The sequence below is a fragment of the Mauremys reevesii genome, linkage group 18, assembly GCF_016161935.1.
Source record: "Mauremys reevesii isolate NIE-2019 linkage group 18, ASM1616193v1, whole genome shotgun sequence".
NCBI classification, from domain to species: domain Eukaryota; kingdom Metazoa; phylum Chordata; order Testudines; family Geoemydidae; genus Mauremys; species Mauremys reevesii.
The window spans coordinates 19,940,254-19,961,205 of record NC_052640.1 but is presented as its reverse complement, the minus strand read 5'-3'; the positions used below and the strand labels follow the sequence as shown (position 1 = coordinate 19,961,205).

General features: G+C 44.6%; 1 protein-coding gene across 3 annotated transcripts in view; it reads right to left on the bottom strand.

The window, feature by feature from the left end:
- Positions 1-20,917, bottom strand: part of MED15 (mediator complex subunit 15) — a 44,186-nt gene extending 23,269 nt beyond the window's left edge. For 2 of the 3 annotated variants that reach the window (XM_039504952.1, XM_039504954.1), the window contains exons 1-8: positions 20,716-20,916; positions 10,420-10,507; positions 8,841-8,892; positions 7,828-7,857; positions 6,502-6,714; positions 5,059-5,333; positions 3,224-3,556; positions 1,834-1,935 (exon numbers count right to left, since the gene is read on the bottom strand). In XM_039504952.1, coding sequence (XP_039360886.1) covers positions 1,834-1,935; positions 3,224-3,556; positions 5,059-5,333; positions 6,502-6,714; positions 7,828-7,857; positions 8,841-8,892; positions 10,420-10,507; positions 20,716-20,783 — 1,161 coding nt within the window. In that variant the 5' untranslated portion in view covers positions 20,784-20,916. Of the gene's footprint in view, positions 1-1,833; positions 1,936-3,223; positions 3,557-5,058; positions 5,334-6,501; positions 6,715-7,827; positions 7,858-8,840; positions 8,893-10,419; positions 10,508-20,715 lie in introns of all 3 variants that reach the window. The other variant, XM_039504953.1, reaches the window with a different exon arrangement.
- Positions 20,918-20,952: the final 35 nt, after the last annotated feature.

Here is a 20,952-nt window from a genome sequence, read left to right as displayed (position 1 = left end):
AATAAAAGTAATAGGAGGTAATATTTACTCTCCAAAAGTTGTTCTTTATAAACCCGAGAAAATCCAATCAATGCTCTGATGTCCAGAACTGTATTGACATATTCTACACTTCTATAATCTCAAAACTAAACATTTTACTATATAAAACAGTATTACACAAAGTACAAGAAACATGTTTAGTTATTGGACAGAAGAGAATTAATTGAATTTTAATTGATTTACCTTTTATCAGTATGGATCTACATGGAGATTAGTGAATAAACCTGCCAGTGGGGTTTAGAAGGCTTTCAGCAGCCCTAATTTGTGACAGACGCTGAGTTATACTTTAGTTTATCCCACATGGCAATTTAGCTGTGATGCAAAACCAGTTGTGAACCACCGTCACCTGAAGCTTTCCAGATGCACTGTGGTACTAAGCAACCTGTATGGGGAAATTCACTGAACAGGGCAGGAAGTAGGATGTCCCCATATAAAACACAACCCATTTGCTGGACAGCAACCCTAAATTGATGACATGACAGCTGTCCTGCTAGCCACCCTAACTCCCTGTAGCTCCCACCTGGATATTCTTCACAAAACAAAAAGAATAGTTTTAAAAAGCACATGTTTAAACTGTAATGAATGGGTTCTTGCCACTGCACTTACCATTGCTCATCTTTCATCTGATGTGAACATAATGTAAGAAATATAAAAGGCCCAGTATAGAAACAGAACGTAATGGCCTAGCAGAACTTCAGCATCAATAAGAAAAGTGGCTTTGGGTTATCTTAGGCCACTATTCCTAGTACGGATGCTGAGGGATGCAGGTGAGAACCACCACCAAATGTTACAATTCACGCTGTACACAAACTTTAAACACTGAAGGGGTGCAGGATGTCTAGGCCATTACTTTTGCACTGGAGGCAGCATGAGACGGTGCACAGGGAGTCAGGAGAACTGGATTCTATTCCCAGCTGTGCCACTGACTGATCCTGGACAAGTCACTTCACCTATGTACCTCAGTTTCCCCACCTGAAAAAGTCCATAATTGTACTTACCCGTGTTAGTAAAAGACTACGAATGAAAAGCACTAAGCATTACATGAGTCCCTTAGGGAGGATGGGTTCAACTCAAGCCCAAGGAGTCTTCCCCATTTAGCCTTGGTGCTGGGCACACATAGGAGCATGGTCATTGACGCTAGAGTGTACTGCCAGTTAAAGAAATTGAATTGTGCACTGTACAACAAGCCTTCATCCAACACTTCATTTGTGACTCATTTACACGTGCCATTTATCTTGCGAGTTCACATTCAAAACAAGAACTATTTATATCTACCATCCTTTTTACTCAGAATGAGAGGGGGGAGGAAATGATGGAACAGAGAAAAGTGGGGGGGAACATGTCAGTACCTCCACTATTACTTTTGTGTTTGGGAGATGGAAGGGAGATCACATCTGAGTATAGACCAGCAGTCACCAGTTCATAGTAGAGAGAAGTTCATATGACAAGGCAGTCTCCTAAGAAAGTGTTATGGAAATAGAAGTGAAACACTCCAGGAACAGTTAGACCTATCGCATGACTACAGTAGATAGTCTTACTGTGCGCTGCTAGGTCACTCCAGGCAGCAGTATCTGACCTACTAGAGACAGGCATGCACAAAGAGGGTGTCAATGAAATCCTGCCTCTGACTCACAGCAAAAGGGAAACAGTGCATAATCACCCATACCGCCTTCGTAAGGACAACTGATGTCAGACCCCTCCACAGAAAGCTACCAAAAATCCATCTCCATGCTCAATTTTAGCATGCACTTGCTACAGGCCTGCACTAGTGACACTGGCTCCATGGGCCCTTACCTGCCCTGAAGCTCCCATCTGAGCAGCCTGGGCCTGAGCTGCTTGGACTGCTGCCGCTGCCTGCTGCTGCTGTTGCTGCTGCTGCACCAGTTGAGCTCTTACCTTGAATATTTAAAGAAAGAAGGGGGTAAGCAGGAGTAACTGGTTATGGTGGATGTCACCTTTCCACAGCATTTAGATCATCCATCTTACTAACGCCTTCACTTATGAGCAAACAAGACTGTCAGCTATGCATTTACACTGGGCTAGTGTATGACTCACTGCATGAACACGAGCAGCTGGCTTAGAATAAGCCTCCCCAATGCTACACACCTGATACTGACTTTTCTTTGTGGCATCTTCTCTACACTGGCATTCCTATAGGCAGACTCAACTGCCACTTGGACTTTGCCATGGCAAACAATTAGCTTTGCTAATTTCACTCAAGTACACAATATTAGATACCTGCATGCGACAGCTGGTTAAAACTGCGCATTGCTCTGAAACTGTTGCATAAGTGAGACACCAGTAAACTACTCCTAGATTAGCTGCCAAGCCCCCACCTTCAATAAGGCCAAGAGTGAAGTAGAGTAGAGCTCACAATTAAAACTTAGATCTCTTGCTTAGTAATGCACAGCACTCCCACTAAGCCCTCCCTAGGTCAGTTTCCATAGCACTGAACAGTAACTCAATGGTAAGAAAATCTGCACCATTAACAGCATTAGCTGACTCAGACTGAAGCAATAATAAGAGATCCTCCATGAAGTACAAAAATCAAAATCACCCTGTGTTCAACCTCTGAATGGTTATTTTAAGAGAAGTGACAATCATCCTTGGAAAGTTCAACCATAACATGACAGTCAGCAGGGGCAGATTTGGCTATCTCTGTTGCACCTTCCCCAACACACTGAGGTTCCAACCCCTCTCAATATAGTAGCAGAAGCAATGCCAATGGGGTCTCATGCTGCAGTAGAGAGAGGGCTGACACACACACATGTACTAGGGCATTCAATTAAGCTTGCTCATGTTCTAGCATTCATCAGAATGTAATGTTATATCTATATAAAACGAGATCTCACCCATCTCCCTGTCCCACCAATAGCAACAAAGGAACTGAATTTCAAACACTAGCTTCTCTATCCAGCATACCAAACAATTTCATAGACTAGCTAACAAACCTTGGTTTTTTAGCAAAGAACTATGCTGTGCTGGCAAGCAATAAAGTAATACAAGTTAGTGGTTAGCATTGTTATACATGCAACTAGGTTAACAGCTAGCCTCTTAACATGTTACACTATTTCACACCTCTACTATTAGCACTAACAAGGCTTATTTATCAATGAGGACTTTCAATTTCTCTAGAGGCTCACGGAATAAACCACCATATGTTTTCGGTCTTTAACACACTTACCTGCATGGCTTTTAACTGCTGCTGGGTAAAAGGTACAGACATGACCTGACTAGGGATCTGTCCTGAGATTGCCTGTGCCTGAGAGACCATGGACTGCGGCTGTGACTGTGGTGGAAGCTGAGACTGTTGGGCCTGAGCAACCTGCTGCTGCTGTTGTTGTTGCTGCTGCATCTGTTGCATCTGCTGTTGCATGACTTGCTGAGACGGCTGCTGCTGTATCTGTTGCTGTGGTATTTGTTGTTGTTGTTGCTGCTGCTGCTGCACCTGCATAACCTGAGCTGCCTGCTGCTGTAACTGCATTTGAGCAATTCGCTGTAGTTGCTGCTGCTGCATCTAAAACAGGAAAAGCCAGGATGTTAAAGTTTCCAGCAACGCAATGGTGTCTTTAGTTTTAGAATGAAAGCCAATGGCCTGCAGGCAGCATTTTAACTCATCATACTAAGTTAAAGCATTTAGCCCAGATGAAAAGTCCTACCCTTTGAGCCAGCCTCAGGCTTTGAACAACTCACCTTCATGGAGTTTATATTCTAATTTCCCCTCTCCAGAAGGGCACAAAGTCATCTGCTACCACTAACAGACAGTTTCAAGGTGAAGGTACCCAGCCCTCTAGCTTCTCCGGCATAAAAGATCACAACACTTCTCCAAACTGTTATCAAGCTAATGTCAGCATCACCATTTACCTACACAAGAACAGGACAGCATCAGCCTCTTCTACTTGCATGCATCATCTTTAGGCATGCCTCATATTTCTGTACCGCAATTTTTTTTAAGTGACAATGAGTAATTCACACAACTGAGACAAAACAGCTACTATTTCTAGAGGAAACTTGGGGGAGGGAGGAGAGTAGGGTGTCCACTCCAATCCTCTCCTACATCCCTGACCTTCTCCGAAGCAGGCCAACATCATCCTGACACTTAGGGCATGGCTACACTTGTAGAGCGCTGGGAGTTAAACCAGCCTTCGGAGACCACAGCAGGGAAAACGCTTCCGTGTATTTACACTGTCAGCTGCAAGTGCACTGGCGTGGCCACATTAGCAGCTCTTGCAACGCCACAAAGAGCAGTGCATTGTGGTAGCTATCCCAGCGTGCAAGTGGCTGCAAGGTGCTTTTCAAATGGGGGGTAGAGTGTGACAGGGAGGGTGTGGTGTGTTCTGGGGGGCTGAGAATGTGTCAGCATGCTGTCTTGTAAGGTCAGACAGAAGCAGACCCCCACCCCACTCCCACTCCCAACAGCAGCATTCCACACTAATGGTTTGCTTTGTCCTGGAGTAGATAAGCATGTCGGCTGTCAGAAACGGAGCTTTGAAAGGGGATATCTGCATGCCTGCAGCCGGTTTCAAAACAGAGGCCAAACACAGCGCAGTAATGCAACACCTTGTCCACACTGATGCCCAGGCATTTCAGCCGGGGCACAGCAAGCTTTATGCTTCTCGTGGAGATGGATTACCAGGAACGCTCCAGCTGCAGAGTCCAGGCGCTCTACATGCCTTGCCAGTGTGGACACCTCAGGAGACAGGTCGCCCGGGGCTGCTTTAATGTGCTCTAACTTGCAAGTGCCAAGCCCTTGGACTCAAACAAGAAGGGGACAAAATTTTTAGCTTCTTTCTTGCTATGAAAGATCAGTCTTCTCTAGGATAGAGCACACTGCTGCCAATGAACTCTACCAGTTCAAGATGATGCCTTGCCAAGAAGCAGAAGCATTTTAATCCCTTAGTGTGGAGAGCTGACACTTAATATTGCTATGTAAGCCAGATCTCTGGAATGGTGCCGTTTGACAAGTGGCTGATAGCAGATTACCAATAATGCCTTTGCGACTGCTTTGCTGTTCATTACCTGTTGCTGATTTTGCTGCTGCTGCTGCATCTGCAGTTTGAGCATGTGCTGCTGCTGCTGCTGCTGGGCTGCTTGCAGCTGCTGCTGTTGCTGCTGCTGTTGCGCAGCTGCTGCTGCTGCCGCCTGCTGCTGTTGGACCTGGAACTGCTGTTGCATGGCTGACTGCTGTGCCTGGAACTGTTGCTGCTGCTGCTGCTGCAAAGCCGCCTGTTGCTGCTGAAATTGTTGCTGCTGCTGCTGCTGCTGTTGCGCCATCTGTTGCAGTTGGAGCTGGGCTGAAAGTCAGAATGTGTTTGTACAACATGACTGAAATGTAGACAGCTGTCCAACAGACAAGACTGGTGATCTCAAGCTAACTCTTTCTACCAGAAAATTCCACTGCATGCATCCGATGAAGTGGGTTTTAGCCCACGACAGCTTATGCTCAAATAAATTTGTTAGTCTCTAAGGTGCCACAAGGACTCCTCGTTCTTTTTAAGATACCTTGGTGTCTTTTATAGCACACATTGGTGACGGAAGCAATTGCATAAAAGCTAGTGCATTGACCCATTATAGCCTCCCATTTCCAGATATATATTATACACATTTAAACAACATTTGTTATTCGTACTATCAAGGCATTTCTCATCACTATTACATCTAAGCCTCAACTCTTTGGTTGACTCTGCAATCTAATTAAATAGCTTAAGAACTGCAGGGAGGAGGAGGAGGAGGCTGGGCTCATTCATGAAACGGTCTCACACATTGGTCAAAGGAGGAGCTGTTCGAATGGGCTCTGAAAGGAGCCTCATTCATTAGCTATCTGCCAGAACAATGGAGGCCACAATATGAGGTGATATAAAGCAAGGCAGGTAGAAACAAAACACTAAGGATGTTCAAGAACTAAGGTATTTTGAGAGGAAGGAGTCTACTAGTCCGAGCCAGACTCTTGCTCAGAATACTCCACCTCAGTCTCAAATGCAGTTGCAAATGAGTCCAGAACCAAGTAGCAAGTGGAAAGCCACAATTTTTAAGTATAGATAGAGAGACAAGGTGGGTGAGGTAATATCTTTTATTGGACCAACTTCTGTTGGTGAGAGACAAGCTTTCAAAGGGCTGAAGAAGAGTTGGTCCAATAAAACATATCACCTCACCCACCTTATCTCTTTAATATTCTGCAATCAACACAGCTATAACACTGCATACAAGTATAGCTAGGACATTTATGGTGGGGGTGGAGGTATCTGAAGGCAAACCCTCCCCCCCCCCATTCAAATCTGTTTTTCCCATATCAGTGACAAGGGGTGAGACACACCATAATCCCCAATCCTCCTGCCAGGAGCAATAAAAACAGATCTAGGGAGTATTTTGTAACTTTCTCTTCCTTTCGGCGTAGAAAAGGGCTCTGCACTGGAACCCTAAACTGACTTAATTTCAGTGGATGGGAGCACAGTGAATACTTACTCTGCTGAGTAGCTGCAGAGACACCAGACATACCATGGGGGGCCATCCCAGAGGTTCCAGGAGGCTGCTGCCCTGGAAGGCTCATCTGCTGGCCCATTGGCCCAAGTCCACTCATCCCACCCATTGGTGCCCCTGGAGCTCGTGAAGCCATGCCCATTCCAGCTGCTCCTGCTGGGGGGCCGCCTGTTAGATTCTGCAGGGCATTCATAGGATCTGCGAATACAACATCATTACTAAGAGAACAAGATGAAGACTTGTCCACTGAAATAGTTCTCCATGCTGTGGAGCCACAAAAAAGTTTTGGCCTAGTGGACTCAGGATAGGATTAAAAGTCCAACCTGAGTTCTACACTCACAATTCTGCCACTGACTTAGAGGCTTTACATAAGTCTGTCTCCATTTTTCCATCTGTAAACTGGGGACACCAGTGTCTGAGGATTATTTAGAGGTTTATGAAATGCTTTAAATATGCAAAGCACCAAATAAACACTAAATATATATTAACAAAAGGGAAATCTTTAGTCACCTCTACTCTAAACACTGAAGCTTTTCCACACACTTCTCAACTACCCATGTTCAGCACTACTCAGTCAGAGAGAGGGTGATAATCTGGGGTCTGGGGCTAGGGAAAAGGAAATGAAAACAGAATTCTGAAGGAGAGAGTATTACAAGCGTTTCAGAAACATTGTTATACTGCTGTTCATCAAGTGTGTAATATGTGCCTTCCTCCTTAAGGGTACAGATCAAAGAGGACATAACTTTAGAGCACTCCAGAGTCCTGGCATTAACATATATTGTGCAGCACATCTTTAACCCATGCTGGGAAGAGGTGGCAACAGATAGGTGGTGCCTCACCATATATTCTCTTACAGGGGGGATTAATATAGTTATAGAGGAGATTCCTTCGGTCACATGCAGAGTCCATCAGGACACAGTTCCTGCTGACAGGACTATGCCATAGACTTGTAATGCAGAACAGGTATCAAGCTCATACACCAGTGAGGACTGCAAGAAGGTAAGCAAGGAGGAACTCAGCTACTTCCTGCTGGAGAGTCCAATTCACAACACTGGCATTTGTTGAATAGGTTTAATAATATTTAGCACAAACAGACTGTACAGAGGTGGAATCAAATGAGTGAGCCACACAACATCCATATGTGAAGAGTCCAGAAGACTCACTAGAACTTTCCTCTTCACCACAGTATGATTTATTAAGAATTTAAGTTGCCCTCCTTTGCTGCAACTATGCAGTATTCCCTCCCTTCCCACTTCACATGCCACCAAAATTCTGACAATTTTTCATTTAGACTAAAAAAAATGTTCTTACCACTGACCGAGGCCTGAGATTTCTTATTGTCTAGAAAATAAGAGTGAATACATACACAAGTTATAAATGTTGCTGCATTGTGTTGAACAAATGACTGTAAATACATGGCAATTTAAACTTATTCCCAACAACCAATGCATTAATAGTGCAAAAAATTGCTTCCCATTAGTTATCACCATGCCAATGTGCCTTCAAACATTTTACCCAGATTCCCTACCCTAGTAACAAGCCACAGAGCTAGAGAGCTCCTAGATTACTTCATCAGGAACTTAGCATCCCAGCTGGCCATGGAGTGCTGCTGCAGACATGCTCTGTAATGTCAATCATTGCCACCTATATCCCACATGGTTCTGCCAGTGTAAGAGCTCTGCAAGTCAGATTTCACTCTCAGGCGTCAAGATTAATGCTTGCTTTGTGACATTTTCTACAGAATGGGACAAGCATCTGAGGCAGTTCCTCTACGCAGCTTCCTGGCGCAGAGTATGACAGGTGGCTTCCTCCAGCAGTTCCACACCTAGGAAGACTCATAAGCACTTTGAGACAGTTTGTTCCATTCCAGAGCCTTATTTCAGAAGGAATAAAACTAAAAGGAAGGGCAGGTATATTAATTCAGGATTCCATGCTGAGGATAAAATTTACTTTAATATCACACAGATTAATGCTTTTCAATTCATTTGTAAATCAATGATAAATGCAACAGATAAATGTAGCAGATAAATGAAGCTCAGCCACTTTGTCTTCACAGCATTCTGGTTCTGGTGGAAATGGAGAGGCAGGATGACTTCAGAGAAAACATTTGGTGAAATGAAAAATGGAGATATCAAGAACTTTCTAGTGGATTCTTCAGTTTTAGACTGATATTGTGAAGATTACACATTCAGGAGCTGGGCACAGATCCAGCAACAGAAACTACTGAAGCAACTTCTGGAGAATGCCAATCAGAACTAGCAGATTCAAGCCACCCAGAAAGCTAGCACTCCTATAATTAGCAGATAAATATAAGGATTACTTACGAATGTCTCGAAAATGGATAATAAGTCTGGCCACAAGAGAAAGATATTCCTCCTAAAGTTGAAAACAAGAAACAGCTTAGCACAGAATGGGGAAGCAACGCACTCCATGACTCACTGTTTCCCTTCCTCACATTGCCACTCCCCCAGTGTAACAGAAGGGTCCCTCCTCCTTCAGGACTGGTACGCTTTTCATAACAGTCTGTGATCTGCTCAGGAACTGAAATGGGCGGGGTACGTTTCTAATGAAAAGGTCATTGTGTTTAACTGTGCAGGGCAGGGCAGGACAGGAGGAGAAACAGCAAATGCTGGGTAGAAGAGGTAGACAACTGCCAATACAGCTGCATATTAGTGGTATTGTATACATGTTTATATACCAAAGTTATGTCTACACTTGAAGTGCTACCGTGGCACAGCTGCCACTGTTGCATTTTAAAGTGTAGACACTGACTACAGGAATGAGAGGGGTTCTTCTATTGCCATGGGCAGTGGGTGAACCACCGGCTAGGGGAGGCTAGCCCCCGGCCTGGCCCACCCCTTCCGCCTGAGGCCCCTTCCCCCAGCCCAGATTTCCCTCCCTGCAGCTGTCAGCCCCCCCACCGCCTCAGCCCCAGGTGGGTGGGCTGTGCACGACCTCCTTCCCCCAGCCAACTGAGCACTGGGCGGGCGGCCCCCAGAGTACCGGGAGGGTGGCCAGGTGGCCCCTCCACTCCCAAGTGGCGCATGCCCCCCCAGCCCCACATTGGCAGGCGGTGCGCAGCCCCGTCCCCTCCAGCCCTTGGTGGTGTGGCCCCAGCACTGGGCAGCTCCAGCTACCGCAAATCCCAGGCACCCTAGTCCCAGCAGGCTTCCCTTCCCGGAAGAGGAGCAGCCTGCCTGGGCTGGGGCCAACTAGCAGCACGAGTGGGCCTCTGGATGGAGCATGGGCAGGGCCACATGGGGCTGTTTGGGTAGGCAGAGCCTGCCCCTGCCTATTAGACACACTCCCCATGTCCATTGCTGTAATTAATTCACCTCCTGGAGAAATGGTAATGCTGTCTACACCAGGGGTTGGGTTGGCATAGCTATGTCTCTCAGTGCTTTCACATCCGAGAGCTGTAGCTATGCAAACATAAGTTTTCAGCATAGACCAACCCAATGCCTTTACTTAAGCCAGATCTACACTCAACAGTTAAGTCAATCCAGCTACATTGCTTGGGGTGTGAAAAATCCACACTCCTGAGCCATGTAATTAAGCACAAGTCATGCTAAACTGTAGATAAAGCGAGTTCCATGCAGTTAACTGCACATGGGTTGATGAGACCTTATAAGCCACACTCCTGTGTTCTGCACGGTCACTGGGCAGCCTGTTGTATCTTTTGTGATAATAGGAATTTACCATATTGTCTTTGCAAAACATTTTGGAGAGTGTGCAAAGCACTTTGGTTCCCCACTTAGCATTAAATGCTCCTGTACAAATTTAACATAGTTTATGCAGGTGTCCTGGCCAGATGTTGCTAGAAAACTAGATGCATTTGGGAACCTGGTTTATCTACTCCCACACACCAAGACAGACAATTGGAAATACATGGAAGTGCCTTACCCGAGTTTTGGCCTTCATAAAAACATGATTCTCCATATCTTTGCTGGATTTATTGTGGGCTACACCAGCCTTCCTCATGGCCTCCTCACTGCAAAATAAGAGATGGAACTCACGAAGGACATTAACTGAGGACAGCAGAAACCCCCTTCCCTACCTAGGGAACACATGGATGGCAACTTTTCACCAATGAATCACTGACAAATCCATACATACATTAAACAAAGGAAACTGTGTATGTAAATCAATGGAATTAATCTGATTAACATCAATAGCAGATAGCCAGCTAGTCAGCACATCAATAGGAGGAGTCTCCGCTAATTAGTCATTTACCTGCTTGCTAGAAAGGAAGAAACTAGGAAATACCTCCCATCAGGTAGAGATGGTATGAGATTCAGCAACTGATTCCATTTAAAGGTGAATAGGAGACCATCTTCTCCTGTCAGAAGGCCAAATCCATGCTATGGGGGTTGCCATGGGGCTTCCATGCTACTTTTAGCCCAGTGCCATTTAAAGATACTAACTTGGGACATTGATTGTTCCCTTCTCTCCACCTTTCCAACATCACCTGCCTCCTTTGATTATTAACCCTTTGAAGCAGAGACCATGTCTTCACATGAAGTTTATACAAGGCCCAGTCAACAGGGGCCAATCCTTAGCATACACTTTGAACACTACCAGAACATAATTATAGTATATACTTGAAGCTTTATAAATTCAGTACATTATTGATGGGTTGTGTGGTTAAGCTTTTTTGTAAAAAACGTAAGTGGTGCAAGCCTCACCTACTCTGGATTCATAACCACAGAGATAGGCAGCGAGCCCCAGAGCGGGGGGCTAATAGCCAACAATCGATGTAAGTAATACGTTTACACAAACGATGCATCTTAAGTGCTACGCTTCTCATGGAGGTGGAGTTAAGTCTATTTAGTGGGTGACAGATTGGTGCGGGCAGCATTTTAGTGTAGATGCTTACAAAGTTAGGTCAAGATAAGCTGCCTTATGTCAACTTAACTCTGTAGTGTAGACCAGGCCTGATTTTGTTTCTCTCCAACTTCTCTCAGGCTGGCCAGCATCTGTTTCTTGCCAAGTTTCTGTGTAATTTTAAACAGCTCCAATTTCTCAGAGGATCCTATCAAAAGTTTGGTATGGAATTCTCATTTATTCCATTACCCTTATCCCACTCCTTTGTGAGCCAGTGTCTGGGGGGGCCTCTGGGTTGGGAGCTCAGAACAGGCATGCCACCTGCATAAGGGTTGTTCTGCACCTCTGGTGTTTAGGATGGGGTCTTTTCAGCAAGTGAAAGTGGCTAGACCTGAGCATAATGCCAAACATGCTGAAGCCTGAACCTCTCCATGCCTCTTCAGTAAGATAAGGCCTCAATTTATCATAGCACAGCACCAGCAATGATTAATCTATTAGCTTTGATTCACTCTAAGAAAGATCAAAGGGTTAAGATAATGCAATCATGTTTCCTGAACAATGGACCTCAGTTTGCTTAAAATCAGGGTGTTCCTCATACACAACACCCTAACATGAGCTCCTTATAACATTTTTAGATTCTAATTTTTTTTCATACAGTGATAAGGAATATGGCTGGTTGAAGCAGTGAGGGGAAATGTGAATGTGTGGGAGTAGTACGGAAGGTGTGGAGGTTGGGAAAGTGCAGGAAGGGGGAGGGAGGGATTAGGGGGCTGTAGAAAGGGAAAGGTGTTCTAGAGTGGAAGGGGATGGACTATGGGAGGGAGGACCTGGGGAATGAGTGGCAGAGGGAGTGGGGGCTCCCCCATCAAGCCTGCATTCTTCTCTCCTCTGTGCGCTGGAATCTGGGAAGCACCACACCACTGTCCCTGCCCCCCACCATCATGTGAAACAGGATCTGATGTGGGGAGTGTCTGAGCCCCTCTCCTTATTCCCCATGTGAGCTGGGTTGGGGGGGCTGCTCCTCTGGGGGCCTGAGCCCCTATCTCCCATGAGGCAGGATACAGAGGCCATGCCCTGCCCCTTATCCCACTCCTTTGTGAGCCAGTGTCTGGGGGGCCTCTGGGTTGGGAGCTCAGAACAGGCATGCCACCTGCATATCACAGGTTCACAAGCACTGGCACTAAGGAGGAGGAGGTAAACTCCCACTGACAGGAATGGAGAAGTCCACGTCCCAAAACTATTGTTTCACATTGTATTCATCTTCTTGGGGTGTTCTCAGCTGAACAAGAACATAGCATTGAGATGAATCGGCTAGTTTACACCATTTTGAACCTCCTACGTTGCACATAGAGCTCCTTCTCCACAATCTAAGCCCAGATCTTGGCCATTTCCAGAGACTGTAGCTTTGCAAACATGACCCTGTAGTGTAGATATAGTCTATAATGACCAAAGAGGTTTTTCTATTGCCATATGACAGCACACATCAAACTTCATTGCACTACGACTCCCTTCTGCCAACAAAAATTACTACATGACCCTGGGTGGGGGTGGCCAGAGCCCAATCCCCTCCACCCTGGGCTTAAGCCCTTGGGCTTTGGCTTCAGCCCCAGGCAGTGGGGCTCAGGCTTCATCTTCAGCCCCAGACCCCAGCGACTCTAATGCTGACCCTGGCGACTGCATTAAAATGGGGTCCCGACTCACTTTGGGGTCTTGACCCGGAGTTTGAGAACCAGATCATGGATTTATGAAAAGCTAGGCTGATGGAAGCATTCTTTTGTCAACCTAGCGGCATCTACACTGGCAGTTAGGTAGGCATAGCTACAGCACTCGGTGTGGATTTTTCACACCCCTGAGCGCTGTAGCTGTTGACCTATATGTTAAGTGTAGACCATGCCCCAGCATCTCCACTCTCCTGTCTTTTCTTCCCTCCGACTGGTACAGGACACTTCTCACAGCCCCACCACATTTCCATCTCCTCCTGATCCCTCCAAGCTTACCGGGGTCCTGGAATCACAAAGAGGAGAATGGAACTGGTATGGGAGGGTTCAAAGGAATGCATGGGGGCAGTGATGCAATGGAATGACAGGGGACACGTTTGTGGCGCTGGAGTAGCGATACAGAAGTCTGAACAGTGGAAGGGAGAATATGCAGGCTGCAACAATGATAGATGTGTTGGAACTGTGCAGGGAGGAGTGGAGCTATTCAATGGGTGTTGTTGGGGAACGTCAGTCTCTCCTCTCAAAACTTCCTCACCCATCCCCTACCACTCTAGAATCAGTGCACCTCATGATCTTTAGTGTATTTATCCTCATAACACCCCTGTGAGACAGGAAGGTGCTATATAATCCTCATTTTTGAAGATGGGAAACTGAGACAGAGCGACAAAGTAACTTGCCCAAGGTCACACAGGAAGTCCGTCATGGAGCAGGGAATTAAACCCAGGTCTCCCAAGGTCCAGATGCTAGCCAGTGGACCATCCTTCCTCTCTTGCACTGCCTCAACTCTATCCCTCGCTTTCAAAAACATCCTCACTACTATGATCCCTACACTGTTCCTGCATCCTCGCACCCAGCTGCTTAACCTGTGTCCCCCAAGCTGGTACTTTCCTCTCTGTCAGGAGGGAGAACCATGCTGTGATCAAGGTGGATAAACCTGTTTCTGGGTTTTTTTTAATCAATTTTTAAATTTCATTTTAGAATTAAATTTGAAATGACGACAACCTATATTAAGGCTTAAATTTGCTATATTGAAATAATGTAAATTAAATACATTAAAAGCCTGACCAGCTCCCTCTAATTAATCTTTGATTCTCACACACATGTAATTCTAATTCAGCCCTCATGTGTATACATTATGACACAGTCTAGTTACATGATCACTGCCACAGTTCAGGGCATCTGCACCTGTATTCCCTCTGTAATCCACCAATGGCACCCACTCTTAGGCTTCCGGCTCCCCAGCCGTCACCTCACTTGGACAGAGACATGTACCTCACTTCTGACCCAGATATTTCCAAGCTACACAGTTCCCCAGTAAGTCAGACTGCCCAAGCACGCCTGCTTTGTTTTTCTCCTCAGAGGCATAATTGCGTAACTGCTCACAATTTAAGGTCCAACACAGCTTTTCCTAAGCAAGCACATTTATTTTTAAGGTGAAAGCATTACAGGGAAAATATTAAAACAAAAAAAGAGCCTACATGCATGCTAATAAGCTTACCAGAGATCATCCCAACTCCAACAAGGGTTCTGGCAGGAGTCAAACCCCACCAAGCACGTTTTCCTGTGGTTACAAGTTCACAACAGCTGTTAGCGCAGAACAAATACCTCCATGAATCTGTGAGTCACTCCTTTACACAGTTTGGGCCTCTGATCTTGTCCTCACATAACAGATGATCAGCAGACAAAGGTCCCCTCTCCTCAGGGCAAAGCGTCAAATGGCTGCATTCTTATATAACTGGACGGGGTACATTTGCATATCCTCTCCCTAGAGATTAACTGGAAAACCCACTTAACTTTAAAAGTTCATTCTTGTCTGGCACATTGCGTTAAATAGTCCTGTGAAGCTGCTAACACTTTCCCTGGTTTTCCTAAGTCATGTCTTCCTCCAGAGACATTACATGCAAGCCCACAATAATACATAAACATTTGCATTTTTAATACAATAAACTCCTAAGATACTTAAACTTGATTCGGTAAGATTTAACTTCATTTAATACTATTTGTCAAGGAAATTGCCATCTCTCACAATCACTATTTTTTCCAGAGGACACCTGCTTCATTCAGTGCACAGGAGGGACAGTACTCAGGGATTAAATCAAGGTTGTGTAGAGAATGAGTTGTTTGTTTGTGGGACCCTTGCCTCATTTGCTGAGAAAGTGGAAGATGTGTAGTGAATGAGACACTGGATTAGAGAAAGGATGATCTCATGGGTAAGGCAGCTGAATGCTACTCTGGAGAATTAGATGACTTTACACATGACTTTACACTTCTTTGCATTGTATCTTAAATCTATCTTCTCCATTACTACTTTTACTTGGTTTTTGCATTTTTGTAGTCCGTTGGCATCTTCATTAATAAGAGCGATGTCATCAGCAAAGTCTAGACCAAATAGCCTTGAATGGTTCCATTTTAGGCCACATGTATCACTGTCGCATTGTTTTAATCCATAGTTGATGACTAGCAAAAACAAAAAAGGAGACAGGACGCACTCCTGCCTTACACGTATCTTGATGCTGAATGGCGTACTCAATCGATTTTCCATTTTAATGCAGCATTTTGAGTTGGCGTAGAATGCCTTCATAATGTTGATTAATTTTGTTGGAATTCCATATCGTTTCACAATTTTTCATATTGTTTCTCTGTTTACACTATCGAATGCCTTTTGAAAGTCCACAAAATTGATGACAAGACTGCCTTGGAATTCTGTTGTGTTCTCAATAATCCATTTCAGGGTGAAAATAGCATCTGTGCACGATCTCCCTTGTCTAAATCAAGAGATTGTTGCTCACATAGGATGGTATCTATCTTTTCTTTCATTCTGTTCAGGAGGTCTGCTGCTAATACTTTTCCTGTGACAGATAGAAGTGTTACTCCCCTCCAATTTGAACAATTGTTTAGATCACCTTTCTTTGGTAACTTGATTATGATACTGAGGGTCCATTCTTCCGGCATTTTCTCCGTCATCCATATTTTGTTGCACAGCGAACAGATGGCTGATTCCATGTCTTCACCTCCAAATTTAGGCATCTCAGAATGAACAACCTAGGCGCCTTGTTGTTTTTCAGCTTCTGCAGTGTTTTTTTTTTTAATTCTTTGATTTTTACCTCAGATACATCTATTTCTAGGTCTTATGGTTTATCATTGTTAAATTCCAATCTTGTCATTGGTTCTGGTTGGTTTAGCATTTCTTTGAAGTCTTCCACCCATCTATTTTCTTGTTCTTCTTGTGTTTTCAAAATTTCTCCTCGTTTCCCTTTCACTGGGACATTTCTGAATTTTGATCCATATCCTGTTAACTGTTTCATGATAGTGTAGGCTGTTCTTGTATCATTTCTTTCCCCTTCAGCTTCACTAGCCTTACTTTCAATCCCATTTTGCTTATCCTTTTTGCACTTTTTTTTACTGCTTTGTCAAGGTTCCTGTAGATTTGTTTTGTTTCTTCCATCACATGTTGTGGTACTAGAACCTTTTGTTTTCTTCTTTCATCTATAATTTTCCATGTTTCTTCTTCCACTGTTCTTTACTGCTTCCTCTCTTTCTACCAATTATCTTTTCAGCTGCTTCTAGCATAGCTGTTTTGAAAAGATCCCATTATTTTTCCACTTCGTTTTCTTCAAGATCTTTAAGGGCCTCAAACCTGTACTTGACCTCTATCTGGTACTCTTTTCGTATCCTGCAACCTTGTAGTTTCCGTGTATTGACTAATCTGTCTTCTTTCTTTTTTGAGCACTTTAAACTTCAATTTGAGGTTTGCTTTCAGCAAATAGTGATTGCTCCCTATATCTGCTCCTCTGAATACTCGTGTCTAACACTAATGTTTTCCACCTCTTACTAACACAGATATAGTTGATCTCATTTTGTCTAAGGCCATCTGGTGAAATCCAGGTCTTTGTGTGATGTTTTTATGTTGGAAGAAAGAATTGCAGATACTAAGATTGTTTTCAGCACAAAATTCAAGAAGTCTTGTGCCATTGTCTGTCACTGTTCCAGTTGTATGTGGGCCGACGATTGTTTCCCAACCTCGTCTTTCATTTCTGATATGGGCATTAAAATCTCCCATAACCAGGACAAGATTGTGGTTTGGTATTTCTTTCAACATTCAATTCTGCACAGAATCTCTCTTTGTCCTCTTCATCTGTATCGTTTGTTGGAACATATGCCTGGACTATGGTACTCAATGTGCCGAGAGTGGAATCTAGCTGCCGGTTGTACAGTCACCCTTAATTCTGGCATTTCTTAACTTTGGTGTGTTTGACTTTGCAACCTTAATGTGTTTTTTAGATGTACTAGAACATATAATATACCCAAAGACACCTTTTGGTATGAGCACCTTGTAAGTTTAACTATTAAAGCCCCAGTGAATTAACAGGCAAATATTACTGCTTTTTGTACCCTACTGACAATTTTACCTTTTTCAGTAAACTGGCTCCCATTGATAAACTGTCAATTGCAAAAACAAACTTAAGGATCAGTAATTTTCCTTCCCTCTGTACACAATTTAAGAAAATCACCTCTACATTTTTGTATTTCTGCACTTTTTTAAATGTTAGTGATGAATAATAAACATAAGCACCTTAAATCAATAAAACAGATATATTTTCAACAACTCTTTACTAGCAATAGCATCACCTGCTCCTATTATTAATAATGGCCAATACGAAGTGCAAGCAAATAAGTTTTATAAAGTGCCCTGAGACTGGAGCAAACTGTTGAAGGGTGCAGGGTCTAGTGATGTGAGTTCTCTACTGGAAACACCCTGTTGCTGGCCATAGGGAGTCTGACAGGAATTTACAGCGAGAATGGACCCTGCGAATTAGAACTCCTATGAGAAGATATAGAGCAAGAGGCAATCCATGAGTACCAGGCATCTTTCTATCTAAGTATTTACAGTGTAGAAATAGTGAGTATAATTAAACCAAACAGGGCACCTGTGCAGAGCCCTTATATATTCTGTTCACATTCATACCATTCAATTCTGCCCTACATGAAGCTTTGAAGGTTTCAAGGGTTGTCCCAAATACAGTACATTGAAATAATCTTGATACAAGGGCATAGCTCCAAGTACCAAGACATGCACCAGAGAAACTGTCTCAGCTTCCTGAGCAGCCATAGATGGAAAATGACACATCATGGTATTCTCGGCTGACAACCAGGAACAGCAATGGATCAAGAGTAACCCAAAGACTGAATCACACTGACAAGTGTGGGACATACACCTCAAACAGAAGACATTCTCAGCCCCCACTCACTCCTCTAACATTTTCCTGTATCTAGGAGCATAGCTTCCATCATATCCAGAATGAGCCTAAGCCATTCTCTACCATATACTTCCTCAGTTCTCTCAAACAGTTGGAGATCACAGGAACTGTAGTATCCACGTTTAATCAAAAAGTATCATTAGGTCTAAGAGTCATCCACCACTGATAACCTTACTGCCCCTACCAGTTGAAACATGCACATAAATAAAATGGAACCCTGCACAAGACAACCCCCTGCAGGGAAGAATAAGCACCTCTTACTACCCTTTGGAGTTCTCAAAAGAGCAAATGTACTGAAGCATCTTCACATCCATTCCCAAAAGCTTTGCAGAAAAGTCAACAAAACCTAGTTATAAAAACTATTTATAATTGAAACAAGACTAGCATGGATGTTTTGCTTCTGGCCATACCACCATCTCATGGCTATCTCCAGCAAATGCCTAAAAACAGACTGATAGAGGGAATCCATGTTTGAAATCGCAGTAACAGAAGCTGCCTCATTTACCACCTATGAAGATATACCATATCCAAGAGACTCTCTCAAAAGATGGGTCACTTAAATATTTTCATACACTTAATTTATTTTAAATGATTCTTAATAGTGTGAATATTTGTTAATGGCAAGTAACAGTAATTATCATCATCTTGTAAAGGTGAACAAGAAGATTTGTGCATGGACTAGTGAGTTTTCAGGACTATTTTGCAAGATCTTGTTAAACACTCTCTCTGGTTACAGAACATTTTCCAAAGGAAATCTACATAGTAATTATTTTAATTATTTCCTTTACATGTCAGTTACTTATGACTCACTGAAGGTGAAAACAGAAGCATAGGAAGAGGAACCAATGCGTGATCAGACCTCAAAAACATTCCTAGGCAACAGCTCCCAACCCTGATGCTACATATCACACCGAGCTATTATAACACCTGGTTGTGGCAAGTCTTATTTTATTCTAACTGCAACAAGATGAAACTGCCAAACTAATTTCAGATGTGACACATGAACCCAATCTCTATAAAAGCACTATAATAATGATTCACCAATACCAGCAACAGCATTTTTTTTTAAATTAAGATAACACATATGGCTACTTTCATGTCTGAGATGTGTTATATAGTTCAGTGGAGGCACTGTCACTTGTAGAACACAAAAGATTTTGGATCTGAGGAAAACTGTCAGTGCTTAAAATAACGCAAAACAGCCCATGAACTGAGAGAGTATTTTAATACTATCTACTTTCCAATTTCCAGAATTTTAAATGTTTAAGTGGCATTCCTTGTTATACAACTATTTTATTTTTAATTAAGATTGTTTGCTAAGACTGATACATTTACTTAATCTGTTATTTTAAGCGTCTCTTGAAGGAATTCATCAGCATCCATTTTTTAAATATCACTGACAGAAAACTGCTATAGATTGGCATGCACAGACAGAAAAAAAAAGTTTAATCGCATTAGCTCCAAGTTTCCTTGCCCCTGTAGATTGTCTGTGTAAGACAGGTGACTTCTCAGAACAAACTAAAAGTGTAACATTAGCTCTGAACACCCAAAAAGCATGCAAGGCATAAGCAAAGGCACAAGCAAAGCTGCTCTCTGCCCTGAATAGTTTATAACCTAAATTCAGACATGAACCTCCATGAAGACCAAAACAAATAAAATAGGATAGGGAACAAGGGTTACAGGAATGAGGCCTGGTGGTTAAATTGTGAAACATATAAACATCAGGATAGAAATGTTAAGCCTGTTTGGAATTGTTTGCTACCCATAAACAACAAAGCAAAGCAGTGCAGAGTGTAGGGCCCACACTGCCAGCGGTTTATTTAACATTGTTGTTAAACCGCAGAGGCTACCAGGTTGGTCAGGAAGCCGCAGGGGGTGGTCAGCAGATCCCACAGAAGAGGCGGTAAGGGAGCTCAGGGGAGAAAGCAGCGTGGGCAGCCTCCCCCGGAGTGCGTTCATAGCGGGGGAATGGAAGCGGGGGAATTGGGGCGCCCGCCCCCCAGGCCGCTGGAAGGGGACAGGAGCAGCGGCGTGGTCGGCTGGCTCCGGATAACTGAGCCGCGGGCAGGGAAGCCAGCCCCAGAGACACACAGCCGGGTTGGCGGGGGCTGCCAGCGGGCAGCAAGGAGGCAGGCAGCCCCTGGGGCCACCCCCACGGGAAGCGGCTGCCGACCAGGACGGGGGCGGCGCAACACGGCAGGAGAGAGGCACATCGGGGCGGCCTGCCAGCTCCAGAGACAGGCGCCTGCGGGGAGCGGGCCCCCCACCCTCCGGCTGTAGCGCGAGGGGTGTCCCGGCTGCCCAGCCCGTCTCCCGGCCCGGGCAGCCGAAGCAGGGCGCGCTTGCGGCCTAGGCTGCTCCGCTCCCGCCCCCGCGTCCCCACGGGGCCCCGTACTCACATCTGGCTGACCAGCTTCTGCCGGAAGTTCGCGCTGCGCCAGTCGGTCTCCTGCCCAGACACGTCCATCCCCGCCGCTGCCGCTGCCGCCGCCAGCCCCAGCCGCCACCGCCGCGCTTCCCTCCGCCGCTGACGACGATCCGCCACAGGCTAACCCGGAAGTGACATCAACTTCCGGCGCAGTGGGCGCGCTACTGCGCTGGAAAATGAAGTCTCCTTTGGCCTCGTTCTGGCTAAC